Source organism: Ammospiza nelsoni, chromosome 23, assembly GCF_027579445.1.
Source record: "Ammospiza nelsoni isolate bAmmNel1 chromosome 23, bAmmNel1.pri, whole genome shotgun sequence".
In the NCBI taxonomy this organism is placed as follows: Eukaryota; Metazoa; Chordata; class Aves; order Passeriformes; family Passerellidae; genus Ammospiza; species Ammospiza nelsoni.
Window position 1 is genome coordinate 6364676 of NC_080655.1, and position 13298 is coordinate 6377973.

Here is a 13298-nt window from a genome sequence, read left to right on the forward strand (position 1 = left end):
GCTGTGTCATGTTTGCTGATGTTGAAGGGCTCAGTTGAGAAAGGAGTGTTGAGTGGGAGCTCTCAGCTGAGCGAGAGTTGCTCAAGCACAGCAGAGAGTATAGGCAAATGAGAGCCAGCCTGGCACAGGGACAAGTGATTTGGGCAAAGGGCTCTGGTGACCTCCCAGTGCAGGGCCTGGGACAGTGGCTGCATCTCATGGCTGCCCTGTGCATGGTCAGAACGGGAGGCAAAGGGCCAGAGGCAGCACTGCCTTCCCTCTGTAACAGCAGGATGGTCAGAGCCTGTGAGAGCAGTGGGATCTGCTGAGGGGGTGCAGGCCAGCCTGGGGCTGAGGCAGGGAGACATCAGTCCCTGAGCCTGCAGCTCCAGAGGAGTGGGGAGTGCTGCAGAACACATCCCAGCCATGGCTGCCGGGAAACTGAGCCTGGCCTAGGCTGAGTGTCTGACTGACCCTGCCACGGCATGGGCTGAGCCCTCTCTGCTGCTCCATGCTCCAGCAGCTGGAAACATCTGGCTGCACAAGCTTGCTAAATCGATGTGGGGAGGAATCCAGCGCTCTCCTGCTGTTCCCACACTTCAGCCTCTCCCAGTGGCTCCGGTTTCGACTCAACTCTGGCACGCGGTGATTCGGTGAGCTCCGAGCCAGCCCCTGGGCCCTCGCTGCCCCTGGGGAGGAGGGAGCTGCAGGAGTCCCTGTGTCACCACCAGGACAGCACCGTGGGGGCAGATGGTGGCACTTCAGTGCTAGCAGCAGGGTGTGTGCCAGAGGTGGGTGAGCAGCTCTTCCAGTCTCAATTTGGCCCTTTCCAGGGTGAGAGCTGCTGCTTTTCCTGGAGTCTAGAGTGACCTGGACTGTCACCCAAGAACTGGGGTGATCTCATCCAGGCATGGATGACGAATGGGGCAATGGTTGAAGCTGGGAATGTGGGTCGGTGTCATTGCCCTGGAACTCCTGTCCCTGATGCTGCTTATTGTCACTGGTGGCCCAGCAGCAGAGCAGTGCAGGGAGGTGGTGTCCCTGTGCTGGCCCCTCAGCCAGGGCAGCTGGGGACACAGGCAGGCTCGCCCCGCTGCTCCTGGGGCTGGCATGGCCAGAGCAGCCCCGCTGGCAGCGGCGCCCGGGGAGGAGGCAGCGCCAGGCCCGCGCTGGCTCTGTGCCCGGGCAATGGCTGCGGGTGGTCCTGGGGGAGGCAGATGGGGCTCTGGGAGGGAGCCATGCCCGGGAGGAGCACGCTGCCCGGCTGGCAGGGTGGGAGCCCTGCCGGCGCCAGGGGACAACAGTGACTCTCCATCCTGTCCCACTCTGTCCTGGCCCAGCACGCAGGGATGTGGCACTGCCAGGGTGTGTGTGCCACCTTCTCTGGCTGCAGGGGCTGGGTGTGGGTGACAGCACCCACTGAATGGGACCAGGGTGAAGGAGCTGAAGGTGCCAAGTCCTTTCGTGCATGGAGACCCACCTGGGGACACTGGTGGGTTTTGTATTGCTGTTCCCTGAGGTTCAAGGGCCCGAATCTCCCATTGCCCTACACACTGCAGTGTGACAGCCAGGGACCTGGCCACGGGTTCCTGCCCTGCCGTGTCAAGCCTGAAAATCCATCTTTGCAGGCAACTTGAGGGCAAGACCTTGCAGCTTTGAGGTGCCAACACAATCCTTTCTTTCCCCACCAGACAGGCATGGTGTCCCCTTGTCCCTGGCTGCAGAGCAAGGTGGGTGCCACCCTTCAGCACTTAGGGCCTCTCAAGCCTCTCCTGCACCCTGGTTCCCTGTGTGCAGCCACCTCAGCTACATTCCTCTCCTGTACAGCCTGTGCATCCCCATCCTGTGGCTCTGGGGACCACTTGGAGTTTCTGTGCCTTTGATTAATTCCTCCACGGGGGCAATGGATGAAGCTGAGGATGTGGGTCAGTGCCATTGGAACATGCACTTGGAGCTTCTGTGCCTTTGATTAACTCCTCCAATCTCCTCAATGGAGATTTAATAATGAGTTAATAATGACTGGTATCCTGCTGAGCCAGGTTCTGGGAGCTGGACTGGGGTGATTGGACGCATGCAGGGATGGGTGTCCTGTGCTCTGATGTGGCTGGCCACACTGGGTGCCCTGTGGGCACACCAGCCCTTTTACCTCATCTACAACTGACTTTAACCTGCTTCATTGAACCCGTCTCATCGGGCTGTTCCTGCCTGTCACCCCCTTCATGCACGAATCAGGGCTGCTTCACTGGTCTGAGGTGCTCCTGCCCAGGCAGGGGGGCAAGGGGAGCCTGGGGACGGGGCAGAACCTGTGGGTGCTGCCTGAGGTGTGGCCAGAGTGTGATGGGGACAAGGAACACACAAGGAGCCCTGCTCGAGCACTGGCATGTGGCTGTGCCTTGGTGGGGAGCTGCTGAGATGGGTGCTGGTGGTGTCTCCCATCCTCATGTCCCTACACTGGGCTGTGTGCTGGCAGTGTCCCCCATCTCCCATCCCTGCACTGGGCTGTGTGCTGGCAGTGTCCCCCATCTCCCATCCCTGTGCTGTGTGCTGGCAGTGTCCCCCATCTCCCATCCCTGCACTGGGCTGTGTGCTGGCAGTGTCCCCCATCTCCCATCCCTGGGCTGTGTGCTGGCAGTGTCCCCCATCCCACTGTGCCTGCACTGGGCTGTGTGCTGGCAGTGTCCCCCATCTCCCATCCCTGGGCTGTGTGCTGGCAGTGTCCCCCATCCCCCTGTCCCTGCAGTTCACATGGTGCCGGTGCTGTTGCAAATCCTGAAGCGCTGGTTGCCACGTTACGTTAGGAGGAGCCACATCCCATGTCCCTGACGCCTGCTGTCACTGCAGATCCGTGGCAGGCTGCAGCTGAAATGCTGAAATCAGGGATCAAAGCCACAGTGGCACGGCTGTTGGTGCCCAGGTGCACGTGCACAGGACAGGGACCTGGGGCTGGAGCCATGGCCTTGAGCCCACAGCACTGCTGGGGCTGTGCCAGGAGTGACCCCTGCTCTGTGCAGGTGTCTGTGTTCTCACTCATCTGTGCGGGTGTCTCTGGGCAGGGTGCACACCTTTGTGTGTGCAGGTGGATGTACGTGTTTGTGGAGGTGCCTGTGTATACCTGCCCATGTGCACAAGTGGTTGTGATGTGGGCAGATGCATGTGCTCGTGTGCATGGCTCTGTGTGTGTGTGTGTACACACCCATGGCATGGGTGTGTGTGTACACCTGGAGAGGTCCCAGGGCAGACAGAGCTTGGGGATCCTCAGCTCTGCGCTGTGCCTGTGGGGGCTCCAGCTGCTCCAGCCCTGCACAGAAGCAGCCACTCCTTCATGAGTGAGGCTCAGTGTCCTTCACCCCCCGACATCCCCATTGCCTGCACACCAAGTGATGCTGCTCCAGCACTCATGTTCCCAAGCTGGAGCACCCCTGGGGCCTGAGGGATGCAGGGCAGGTTTGGGGACATTATTCTAGGACTGCTGATTCTGTCACCTATGTGGGTCCTGTGGCCCCACTTGGTCTCTGCCAGCTCATCCTTTCTGGACTGGACATCACCATTCCAGCTGCATGCTTGGGAGTGGCATTTCAGGGTGGTGCAGCTCCAGCCTAGTGCCAGACTTGCCCTGTTCCTTCCTGATGGGCAGAGCCAGGGCTGTTGGTCATGGCCACGGGCAGGGGGGTGCTCCATCCATCCATCCATCCATCCATCCATCCATCCATCCATCCATCCATCCATCCATCCATCCATCCATCCATCCATCCCTTTAAAGCCTTCACTTTGTCTCTCCACAGACCCCGAGTCCCAGAGGAAGAGGACAGTGCAGAATGTGCTGGACCTGCGTCAGAACCTGGAGGAGACCATGTCCAGCCTAAGGGGCTCTCAGGTGTCTCACAGGTGAGGGCCCAGCACCAGACCCCCCCCAGCCCCTTCAGTCAGTGTCCTTCCTGGGGCAGATGGGAAGCAGCTCTGCTCCTGGTGAGGGCCATGTGGGTGGGAGGGAATCACCAGTGCTTTGTGACCTGGGGACCCTGTGCATGGAGGCTTGGAGAGAAGCCCCCAAACCTGTGGGGTGTCGTGTGGGGCTGCAGCAGAGTCCTGTCCCCTAAAGTGCTCTGGGACAGTAAAGGCTGGGGAGTGCTGGCAGTGAGGGGAGCTGACAGAGCAGAGAGAGGGGGTGAGGTCTGTTCCCAGTGGTCAGGTGACCCTGAATGGACCACCAGAGGTCAGTATGTCACCTGTACCCACCCCAGTTTGCACCAGAGGCTCCATCCCTATCTGTGACTTAGTTTTTCTGCTCTGTGTAGGGTGATGATGGAGGAACTCTCAGCCAGAGCCCAGGAGCAGAGGTGGGGATGCCCTGGGGTGCCCTGCCCAGGCTGGAGTGAGGGAATGGTGGGGATGGGGACAGGGTGAGCACTGCATGGACAACCAGGGTACAGTGTCTGTGTTTAGGGGGCTCTGCCACACGTCTGGGACTGCCTGTGTCCCTCTGGGTCACTCACTTGAGATCTTGCATGGTTTCTGCTTCACTCTGGATTTGCAAGGCTGTGTGGGGGTTTGCCGGGAACATCCTTCTCCTGGAGTGTGTTGCCACCTCGTGGTCTCTCTCGATCCTGCTTTTTGTCTTGGAAGGGACAAAAAGCAGCAGCTTCCTCCCACCTTTCACCCACCATTCACTATTACAGACCTTCCCATGTCAGCCCTCAAGCAGCCTTGTCCATGATGAAGCAGCCCTTTGATCTCCCTCTTCATCACCTGAAATTTCTAGACCTTGGAGACCCAGCTCACCCTTGCTGCTGTTCCTGGATGTTTTCCAAGCCAGGAGCAGCAGAGAGCTGTGGCAGTGGGATTTGCATGGGGCCATGGCAATATTTTCTGAGCTGGCCATTTCCTGAAATGATCCATTACAGCTCTGCCATCCCTTTGCTCGGTGCAGGAGCTGGGTCAGAGCCCAGCACTGCTCATGCCAAGCCAGGGCTGCAGTTGTGTTAATTTTGCTTTCATCAAATGAGAAGTGTCAAACTCCACCCCCCTCCTCACCCCAGCACTCAGCTCCTTCAGAAATCCTTCTCAGCTCAGGTCTTAGGAAAATAGGGCGAGGACATTAAGGGTGATTAAATTAGCATTGCTGGTGGGATTTGACTGTTCACTATCACTTCCTTTCCTTGATGAGCTGTGAGTATATCACATGGTGGATGCCTCAGCTGCATTCCTGCCGTGGAGAAAAATGGCTATGGATAGCCCAGGGATCCCTACCCCTCCTCTCTGTCCCTTTCAGCAGGACTTAAACATGTGAAGCTCTTCCCTCTTATCCCACGACAGCTGAATTTATTTGGAAGCTTTTTTTATTCAGTAGCCCAGAGCAGCCTCGGCAGCTCCCTGCATCCCTCCAGGAGCTCCTCTGCGGCTGTGAGCCAGATTTTCCTTTCCCAAAGCTGTGTCAGCTCTTCCCTGCTACGTTGTAATTACACACGTACCCACTCATTCTGCTCTTGGGAACACTTCCTACAAGTCTGCCCAATGCAGATGTCATCTGCAAGTCCTCTGGATGTGCCTGCATTGCTGGTGTCCTGTAGCTGCTTTGAGCTCTCTCTTTATTCGTTCCACAAACTATTCCTCAAATTTCTCTTGTTACCCTCACTGTGTTCTTCCATCCAGTGGCTGAGGGCTCAGTCTTTGCTGTTCCCTTGTTAGAGCACAGTGTTATTCCTGAAAGATGTCACAATACTCCTGGCAGCAGGGCTGCATGAATGTCCTTGGGGCTTAGAGAATCATGAAATCACAGAGTCACTGAAGATACTCAGAGGACACTTGGAGGACACCTGGAGAAAGTTTCTAAGATCATCAAGTCCAACCATTTCCCCAGCATGCCATGTTCACCATTACACCATGTTCCCAGGAGCCACATCCCCACGTTTTTTAAACACTTCCAAGGATGCCAAGGATGGTAACTCCACCACTGCCCTGGGCAGCCTGTGCCAGTGCCTCACCACCCTTTCAGGAAAGAAATTTTCTCCAATATCCAACCTAAATCTCCCCTGGCACAACTTGAGGCTGTTTCCTCTTTTCCTGTCCCTGTTCCCAGGGAGCAGAGCCCAACTCCTCCCCAGCTCCCCCCTCCTGTCAGAGTTGTGGAGAGCCAGAAAGTCCCTCCTGAGCCTTCTTTTCTCCAGGCTGAGCCCCCCAGCTCCCTCAGCTGCTCCTGGTGCTCCAGACACTTTCCCAGCCCTGTTGCCCTTTGCTGGACATGCTCCAGCCCCTCAATGTCTTTCTTGTCATGAGGGGCTCAGAACTGAACCCAGGATTCGAGGTGAAGCTCCTGTTCCTCCTGCTCAGAGACATGGTTGGCATCTGCTCTGAGCTGCTGGGAGCACATCCTCAAACAGCCTTTGTGCTGCTGACAAAAAAACCCTTTTAGTTCTGCTTTAACAAACTTCCTCGTTTTTTTAAATGTAGTTCCCTGTTTTAGATTCAATGCTGCAGCCCGGGTTTGGCTTTGGGTGCTCCTGCAGGAACCTTTAATCCAAGCTAGGGAATAATTTAGTGATAGTAGTGTTTGGAGCCAATTTGAGGGCTGTGGGTTCCCAAGGAGCTGCTCCAAGAAATAATAGTTTCTCGTGGCTAAATTTAGTTTTAGAATCACTGTTTGCCCAAAATACACCCTGAGAGGCACAGGGAGTGATGGAACTCCCCATTTCTGAAGTGCTTGTGGGCTCTGGGCTGGCTGCAGAGCACTGTGCTTGTGAGCAGCCCTCTCTTGGGGTCATCTTTCCTGCCCAGATGCTGGGGGTTCAGTCTGCAGGGGTTCAGTGTGAGGTGCTGCTGCAGGGACTGGTCCCAGGTCTGTCCCTCAGCATCCTTTCACTCACAGCCTCCACTCCCTGGCATGGCCCACTGTCACATTCTCTGGGATTGGTGCCACCACCCCAGCTTGTCCTGTCCTGGGTCTGGTGTGATCTTGTGGTGCAGATGTTGAAGTGCTGGGGGGAAAGTGGCTGAGCAGAAGCAGCTCAGACACAGGGGAGCATGTTCAGGCTTTCCACTAAAGGTTCCCTATTTGATGAGCTCAGCACAGCCAGATTTTGGGGCTGGAGCCAGTCTCCAGAATGGTGCTGATCCCTTTCCCAGGTGTGTTTGTCACCAGTCCCTGCTCTGAGGTGGGTGGACAGGGCTGTGGTAGAGTGTTGCTTTTGTAGATTGACTTGAGCACAGAGCCCCCATCATATCCCATGTCCTATTCCACCGTCCTTGGGGAGACATGGGCATCACTGAACACCGTGGTGTGCATGGTGTCCTGGACTGTGGGACACTGGGGTGGCACTGGGCAGGGAAGGAGGGGACTGTCCCTTGCTGTCTGGGATGGAGATGGTCCAGGACAGACAGTGTCCCTGCAACCACAATCCTGGGAGCCTCTGGCCTTGCCTGGCTGCCTCAAAATGGGCAGTTTTGGTATGTGAGCACTGGCAGACCCAGTTCTGGGGGGTGAGGCAGGGCACAGATCTCCCCTGCCCCCTGTGCCCTGCCCTGACTCCCTGCCTGCCTGTCCTTGCAGCTCCCTGGAGATGACGTGCTATGACAGCGACGAAGCCAACGCACGGAGCGTCTCCAGCCTGTCCAACCGCTCGTCCCCTCTGTCGTGGCGCTACGGGCAGTCCAGCCCGCGGCTGCAGGCCGGGGACGCGCCCTCGGTGGGGGGCACGTGCCGCTCCGAGGGCACCCCCAGCTGGTACGCGCACGGCGAGCGCGCGCACTACTCGCACACCATGCCCATGCGCAGCCCCAGCAAGCTCAGCCACATCTCCCGCCTGGAGCTGGTCGAGGCGCTGGACAGCGACGACGTGGAGCTGAAATCGGGGTACATGAGTGACAGTGACCTGATGGGCAAGACGCTGACGGAGGACGATGACATCACCACGGGGTACGTGCCTGTGAGGGGAGTCCTGCCCAAACTGGGGCTCTGCAGGAGTTTCACCTGCTCCTGTTCACCTGGCACAGTGGGGGCGGATGGAGTGGAACATGGGTTACAGCCAGTCTGGTTAGCATTGGATCATGTCCCCACATCCCAGGAGATGCTTCCCTGCTAGCAGTGCTGGTGGTGCTGGGCCAGATGGGTTTTCTTTGGGCATTCTGAGAGAATGAGCTGCTCTCCCAGCATGTGGGAAGTGTCCAGCTTGATCTGGGTGTTCCTGGAGCAGGGAGCTGAGAAAAGTGCATGGTCTGTAACTGCAGAGGCCCTGAGCCACAGTCCTGCTGCTTTCAGAAGTGCTCTTCAGTTTACACCAGTCAGTCTGAGCGGCTTCCTGTGACCCAGGCACTGTGGGGACACCCTGTGAGACTCCTGGTGGTCCATGGTGGGACAGGCTGGGTCAGATCTCAGCACCCCAGTGAGAACTGGGCACTGAGGTGTCATTGCTGATGGATGACTCCACATGGAGCAGGGTGTGCTGCTGAGCAGAGTCCCTCCTTCTGGGACTCCCATCAGCCCCTGTCCCTCCACCCATGGGGCCAGGGGCATCTCCTGCCAGATGGGCACAACCCAGCACTCCCAGGGCTCACGTTTTCTTGCCAGATGTGTCCAGCTCCTGCTGCACTGTTGAGGTGCCCCTGACTTTGGCAAGGGTCCAGGGTTTGAACATGTTGGAGGTTTCCTGTTTCAGCACAGCAGAAAATAAATAACTTGGGCGTTTGAGCCGTCCCAGAGCCCGATGAGGTATTTGGCCTCCTGACAGTGCTGCTTTGGCCTTCCTAGGGTGGCTGTAGTCACATCAGTTTGGTGCAGGATAGAGCACAGTCTGTGGTTTCACACCCATCCTGGGGCCAGTGCTCTGTAGATATGGCCTGTAGGTGCTTGTTGCAGTTGCAGGGAACACACCTTTGGCTATCTGCTGGCTTCTGCCCCTGCCTTGCTCCAGCTGTGGGCTGAGAGTGTGTGGCACCGTGGGTGTCAGACCCATCCTCCCCATGGGCACTGACCTTGGGGGCTGCTCTGTGCTTGTGAATGAGGGAGCCTTGTGCTGGTTCCACACGGACCCTCCTGTAGATCTTAACCTATTGCTTGGCAGCCAGAGGTCCCATGTCACCACGTTCTGCCACTGGCCACTGGACTGTGAGATGTGACTGGCAGCGGGGTGGATTTGGGCTGCCCTGGATGGCTGAGGCTGCATCAGGGCTGGCTGTGGGGATGAAGGGTGCACTGCTCCCCATCTCCCTCCTTGTCTCACCTTGGTGCTGCTCATGCAGGCAGATAACCTTGGGGTGCCCTTGGCTTCAGAGGCAGTGGAGCAACACTTTGTATTCATCAGTCACAGAGCAGAGGGAGTGTGGGCAGGGTCAGAGACCCAGGACAGCTCAGCCCTGCACTGCTATGAGCAGGATTTACTTCTCCTTCAGGAAGGTGCAAGCTTTGGGGATGGATCCCTGCATGGCTGAGCCTCTGTGAGGCCCTGGCAGTGCACAATCCCTGGTGTGGGTGAGGCTGTCAGTGCTGTGGTGAGCTGGGCCATGGGCAGGTGCCACAGTCCTGTTCCTGTGCAGAGTCCCCAGCATGGAGACTCTTGGATGTGCCTGGAGTTCTCTGCCATGCCAGAGACAGACTGGGTGCTCTGCACTGGGTACCCTCCCCAAGGAATGGTGCAGAAGTGAGCCAGGGCAGCACAGGACTCCCTTATCCTCAGGGGCATCTCCTGGGGATCAGCCATTTCACCGGGGTCGTTGCGGGAACATGTAATGAGTGACCTACACAGCTTCACAGCTTCATCCCCCACGGCCCCACAGCAGGACCTGGGGGCATCTCCCAGAGCGGGCAGCATGGCAGGGTCTCTGTCCCAGAGCATGCCTTTGGCTGGGTGCTGGGGTACACTGAGGTGCCCTGTCCAGGAGCCTGCACAGTCTGGGTTCAGAGCCCGGGAAGCAGAGGAGGAGCATTCCATCCAGAGAGCCAGATAGGACAAGGAGCTGGCCAGGACCACCCGTCCAGCACAGCCCCTCATGCAGACCCCACTCAGCCAGCACATCCCTTCACCCAGTGCAGCCCCTCATCCAGCCTCCATCATCCAGCACAGCCTTGTATCCAGCACAGCCCCTCACTCAGCACAGCCCCTCACCCAGTGCAGCCCCTCATCCAGTGCAGCCCCTCATCCAGCCTCCTGTCATCCAGCACAGCCTCTTATTCAGCACAACCCCTCACCCCGTGCAGTCCCTCATCCAGTGCAGCCCCTCATGCAGCCTCCCGTCACCCAGCACAGCCCCCCTCACCCAGCACAGCCCCTCACCCAGCACAGCCCCCCTCACCCACACAGCCCCTCATGCAAAGCCCCTCACCCAGCACTGCCCCTCACCCAGCACAGCCCCCCTCACCCTGCACATCCCCTCACCCAGCACAGCCCCTCACGCAGCACAGCCCCGCAGCACAGCCCCTCACTCATCACAGCCCCTCATGCAAAGCCCCTCACCCAGCCCCTCACCCAGCACAGCCCCCCTCACCCACACAGCCCCTCACACAGCACTGCCCCCTCACCCATTGCAGCCCCTCACCCAGCCTCCTCGCTGGCTCTGACCTAGAAAGCGGCACCGCCGCAGGCCCCATCTCGCGGTGCAGCTAATGCACCGGGCAGGAGCGGCTGCTGCAGATGGGGCCGGCAGCCCCAGCCCGGGCCGCGGGGCAGCGTCCCCCGCTCCGCGCCGGCGCACGGCCCCGCTTGTAGGGCAGTAGGTCAGAGACGGCTCGGAGGACGCGGTGACACGTCCCTGTCCCTGTCCCCGTCCCTATCCCCGTCCCTGTGGGACACACAGACGTGTGGGGCTGTGGGACGTGCCCAGGCATGCCCGTGGCTCGGCGGGGGAGCAGGCTGGAAGGAGCGAGGGCTGAGGTAGGTGAGACACGGCTGGGGCAAGGGGACTGCCCGCAAGGTATGGAGGTGGATTCAGCTGGGTGGAGGTTGGGGTGAACCCAGCCAAGGAGGCTGTGAGGGACTTGAGGCCCAGCTCAGAGAGGGAGTGGGATGGTTAGGTCTGAGCAGGGATTGGCTGGGGACACCCGAGACCCAGCAGCATTTCTGTGTTAGCCAAATGCCCCGGCATCCTGGCTCCTCACCCAGCTGTGCCTGCATCCATCGGCATAACATTTGCCACTCCTCTCTACCTGCTGCTGGTTTCAGGGTCTGGAAAGCTCTTGTTTTTGCCTCCTGTTTGGCAGCACATACCTTTTGTTCCCAATGTCACTATATCCTCCTTGTGCACTGCATCAGGGCAGGGACCTGGCACAGGGAGCACCCACCAGGATGTCTGGGATGACTGAAGGGATGGAAGGGATGGTGCTGCTCTCCTGCCCTGACCTGCCTGTCCTTGGGGCCCTAGGCAGGGCATGTGCACCCAGTCTTGGGGTGTTTCTCCAACACTAAAACATATTTACTCCCTTCCTTGGTCAACTCTGGTTCCCATCTGCCAGTATTCAGTGGCCACTTGCTGTTCCCTACCCTGTGGCCAGTTCCAGGAAGGGTGCAGTGCACAGCGTACCTGTGATGCTTTCCCACTCATCCAGGCTGGGGTTGTTTGCTGAACTCTGGAGGTCACCCCACCAAGGTCACTCCACTGGGAGCTTCCCCAGGGACATCTCTGCATAACGTGGGTGCCTTTGTGTGCAGACCTGCATGTGAACCAGGCAGTGGTGAGGAGCAGGATGTGCAAGCCAGGTTTGGCCTAGTTTTGTTCTGGCCATGTCCTGCATGTCTGAGCAGTGCCACCACAGTGTGGCCACGTGTTGGTGTGCCTGCCCCTGTGCCGTGTGTGCCCAGAGCCTTACCTGATGTGGTGTGTCCTGAGTAGTGGCTCAGCACCATCCCTGGGTGTTTCCTAGGGCCAGTTGTGTCACGGTGGGAGTGAGTGGGATGCTGCAAGGCTTTGCTGCAGTCAGGAGCTCATGGGGTACAGAAGGAGCTAGAGGGGCTGGCTGCTGAGTCAGCATCTTCTGCTGTGATGGCTGCAGGAGCAGTGATGATGGTCTGTGTGTGCTGCAGTGCTGTGCTGTGGAGGTGTAGCTCTGGAGCCAGTCCCCAGGGCTCTGCATGTTCCTTTGGGCTTACAGAGCACTGGGGGAATGTTTGTGTGACCCTGGGACTGCTGTGATTTCAGGATGTCCTTTTGCATCTCGTTTGTCGGAGGCAGAAAGGGAGGCAGCATTGCATCCCACCGCAGCAGTGGCAGCATCTGCACCCTCATGAGCTGGGTACTGCCCTGACTCTTCTTGTGGCCATGAAATGGAGCTGAGGCAGCAGCTTTTGGAATTGGGAGTGCAGGGCACGCTGCTGGCCCACAGCACACCCCAGGCACCGTCCCAGGTCACTGTGGGGGTGCTGCTGACAGCCAAGCACTGCAGAACCTGTGGTCCCCTCCAGCAGGTCTGGGGGCTGCCAGCAGCATCCTCCTGGGAGGGATGCTCTGGAGCTGACACCCGCTGTGCTCTGCCTGGCCTGGCTCCGGCTTCCTCGCATCTCCTCGGGCTCAGCACAGCCCGTAGGCGGGAGCAGATGTTTGGCTCAGCTCCCCAGGAACAGCAGGGGAGCAGCCTCCCCCTGCTCCGAGCAGGACTGGCGCTGGAGCCTGCTCCCTTCCCTCAAACGCCCCTTGCTCCGCTTTGGCTAGTCCAGCATGACCCCATGTCCTGTCCCAGTGAGCCCATGAAGTCATTCCTCATCAGGGACATCCCTGGGGCATGGCTGTGGCCCTGCACGTGGCCTGGCGTGTGTGTGGGACCCTGGCTGGCCAGGGAGCAATGTTGTATAAATATTTGCTGGGCTGTGCTGTGTGCTGGGCTTGGCGAGTTCCTCCCGCCAGCTGGGTACAGGGGACGCTCCCAGAAAGGGGCCCCAGGCCCCCCTGGGCATCAGCACCTTCCTGTGCGCTGCTTTCTAGCAATTCCATCCTTTGGGATTTGGGCTGAGGCACCCAGTGCTGATCCCTGGTTCCTGGGGATGTGACAGTGTCTGCATGAGGCATGTTTTGGGAAGGGAATCCTGGGGTTGTGAGGCTTGGGGATACAGGGCACCTGGGGGTCAGTGATGCCCAAGGTGCAGGAAGCTGCTGGCCCCTGCAACTTGCTGATGAGGCTGGATACCGACACAGGGCAGAGCCAAGTGCAGGGTTGGACCTCACACACCCATGTGCCCTGGGGAAAGCTGCTGGGGAGAATCTGACCCAAACCCACCTGCCTCTCTGCATGCCACCTGGGGACCTCGAGACCTGGCTTTACCATGTGCCACCCCGCTGCCTGTGGAGGAGCTGGCCACTCTGGACTGAGGTGTCCGAGGTCACCAGCTCGTCCAGACAACAGG

The 13298-nt window shown here is 58.9% G+C and overlaps 1 protein-coding gene across 1 annotated transcript in view; it reads left to right on the top strand.

Annotated features, from left to right (window-relative positions):
• NAV1 (neuron navigator 1) overlaps window positions 1-13298 on the top strand; it is a 61755-nt gene that overhangs the window by 27337 nt on the left and 21120 nt on the right. Inside the window, exons 4-5 of the mRNA XM_059488021.1 lie at window positions 3762-3864; window positions 7523-7888. Coding sequence (XP_059344004.1) covers window positions 3762-3864; window positions 7523-7888 — 469 coding nt within the window. The remainder of the gene's footprint in view (window positions 1-3761; window positions 3865-7522; window positions 7889-13298) is intronic.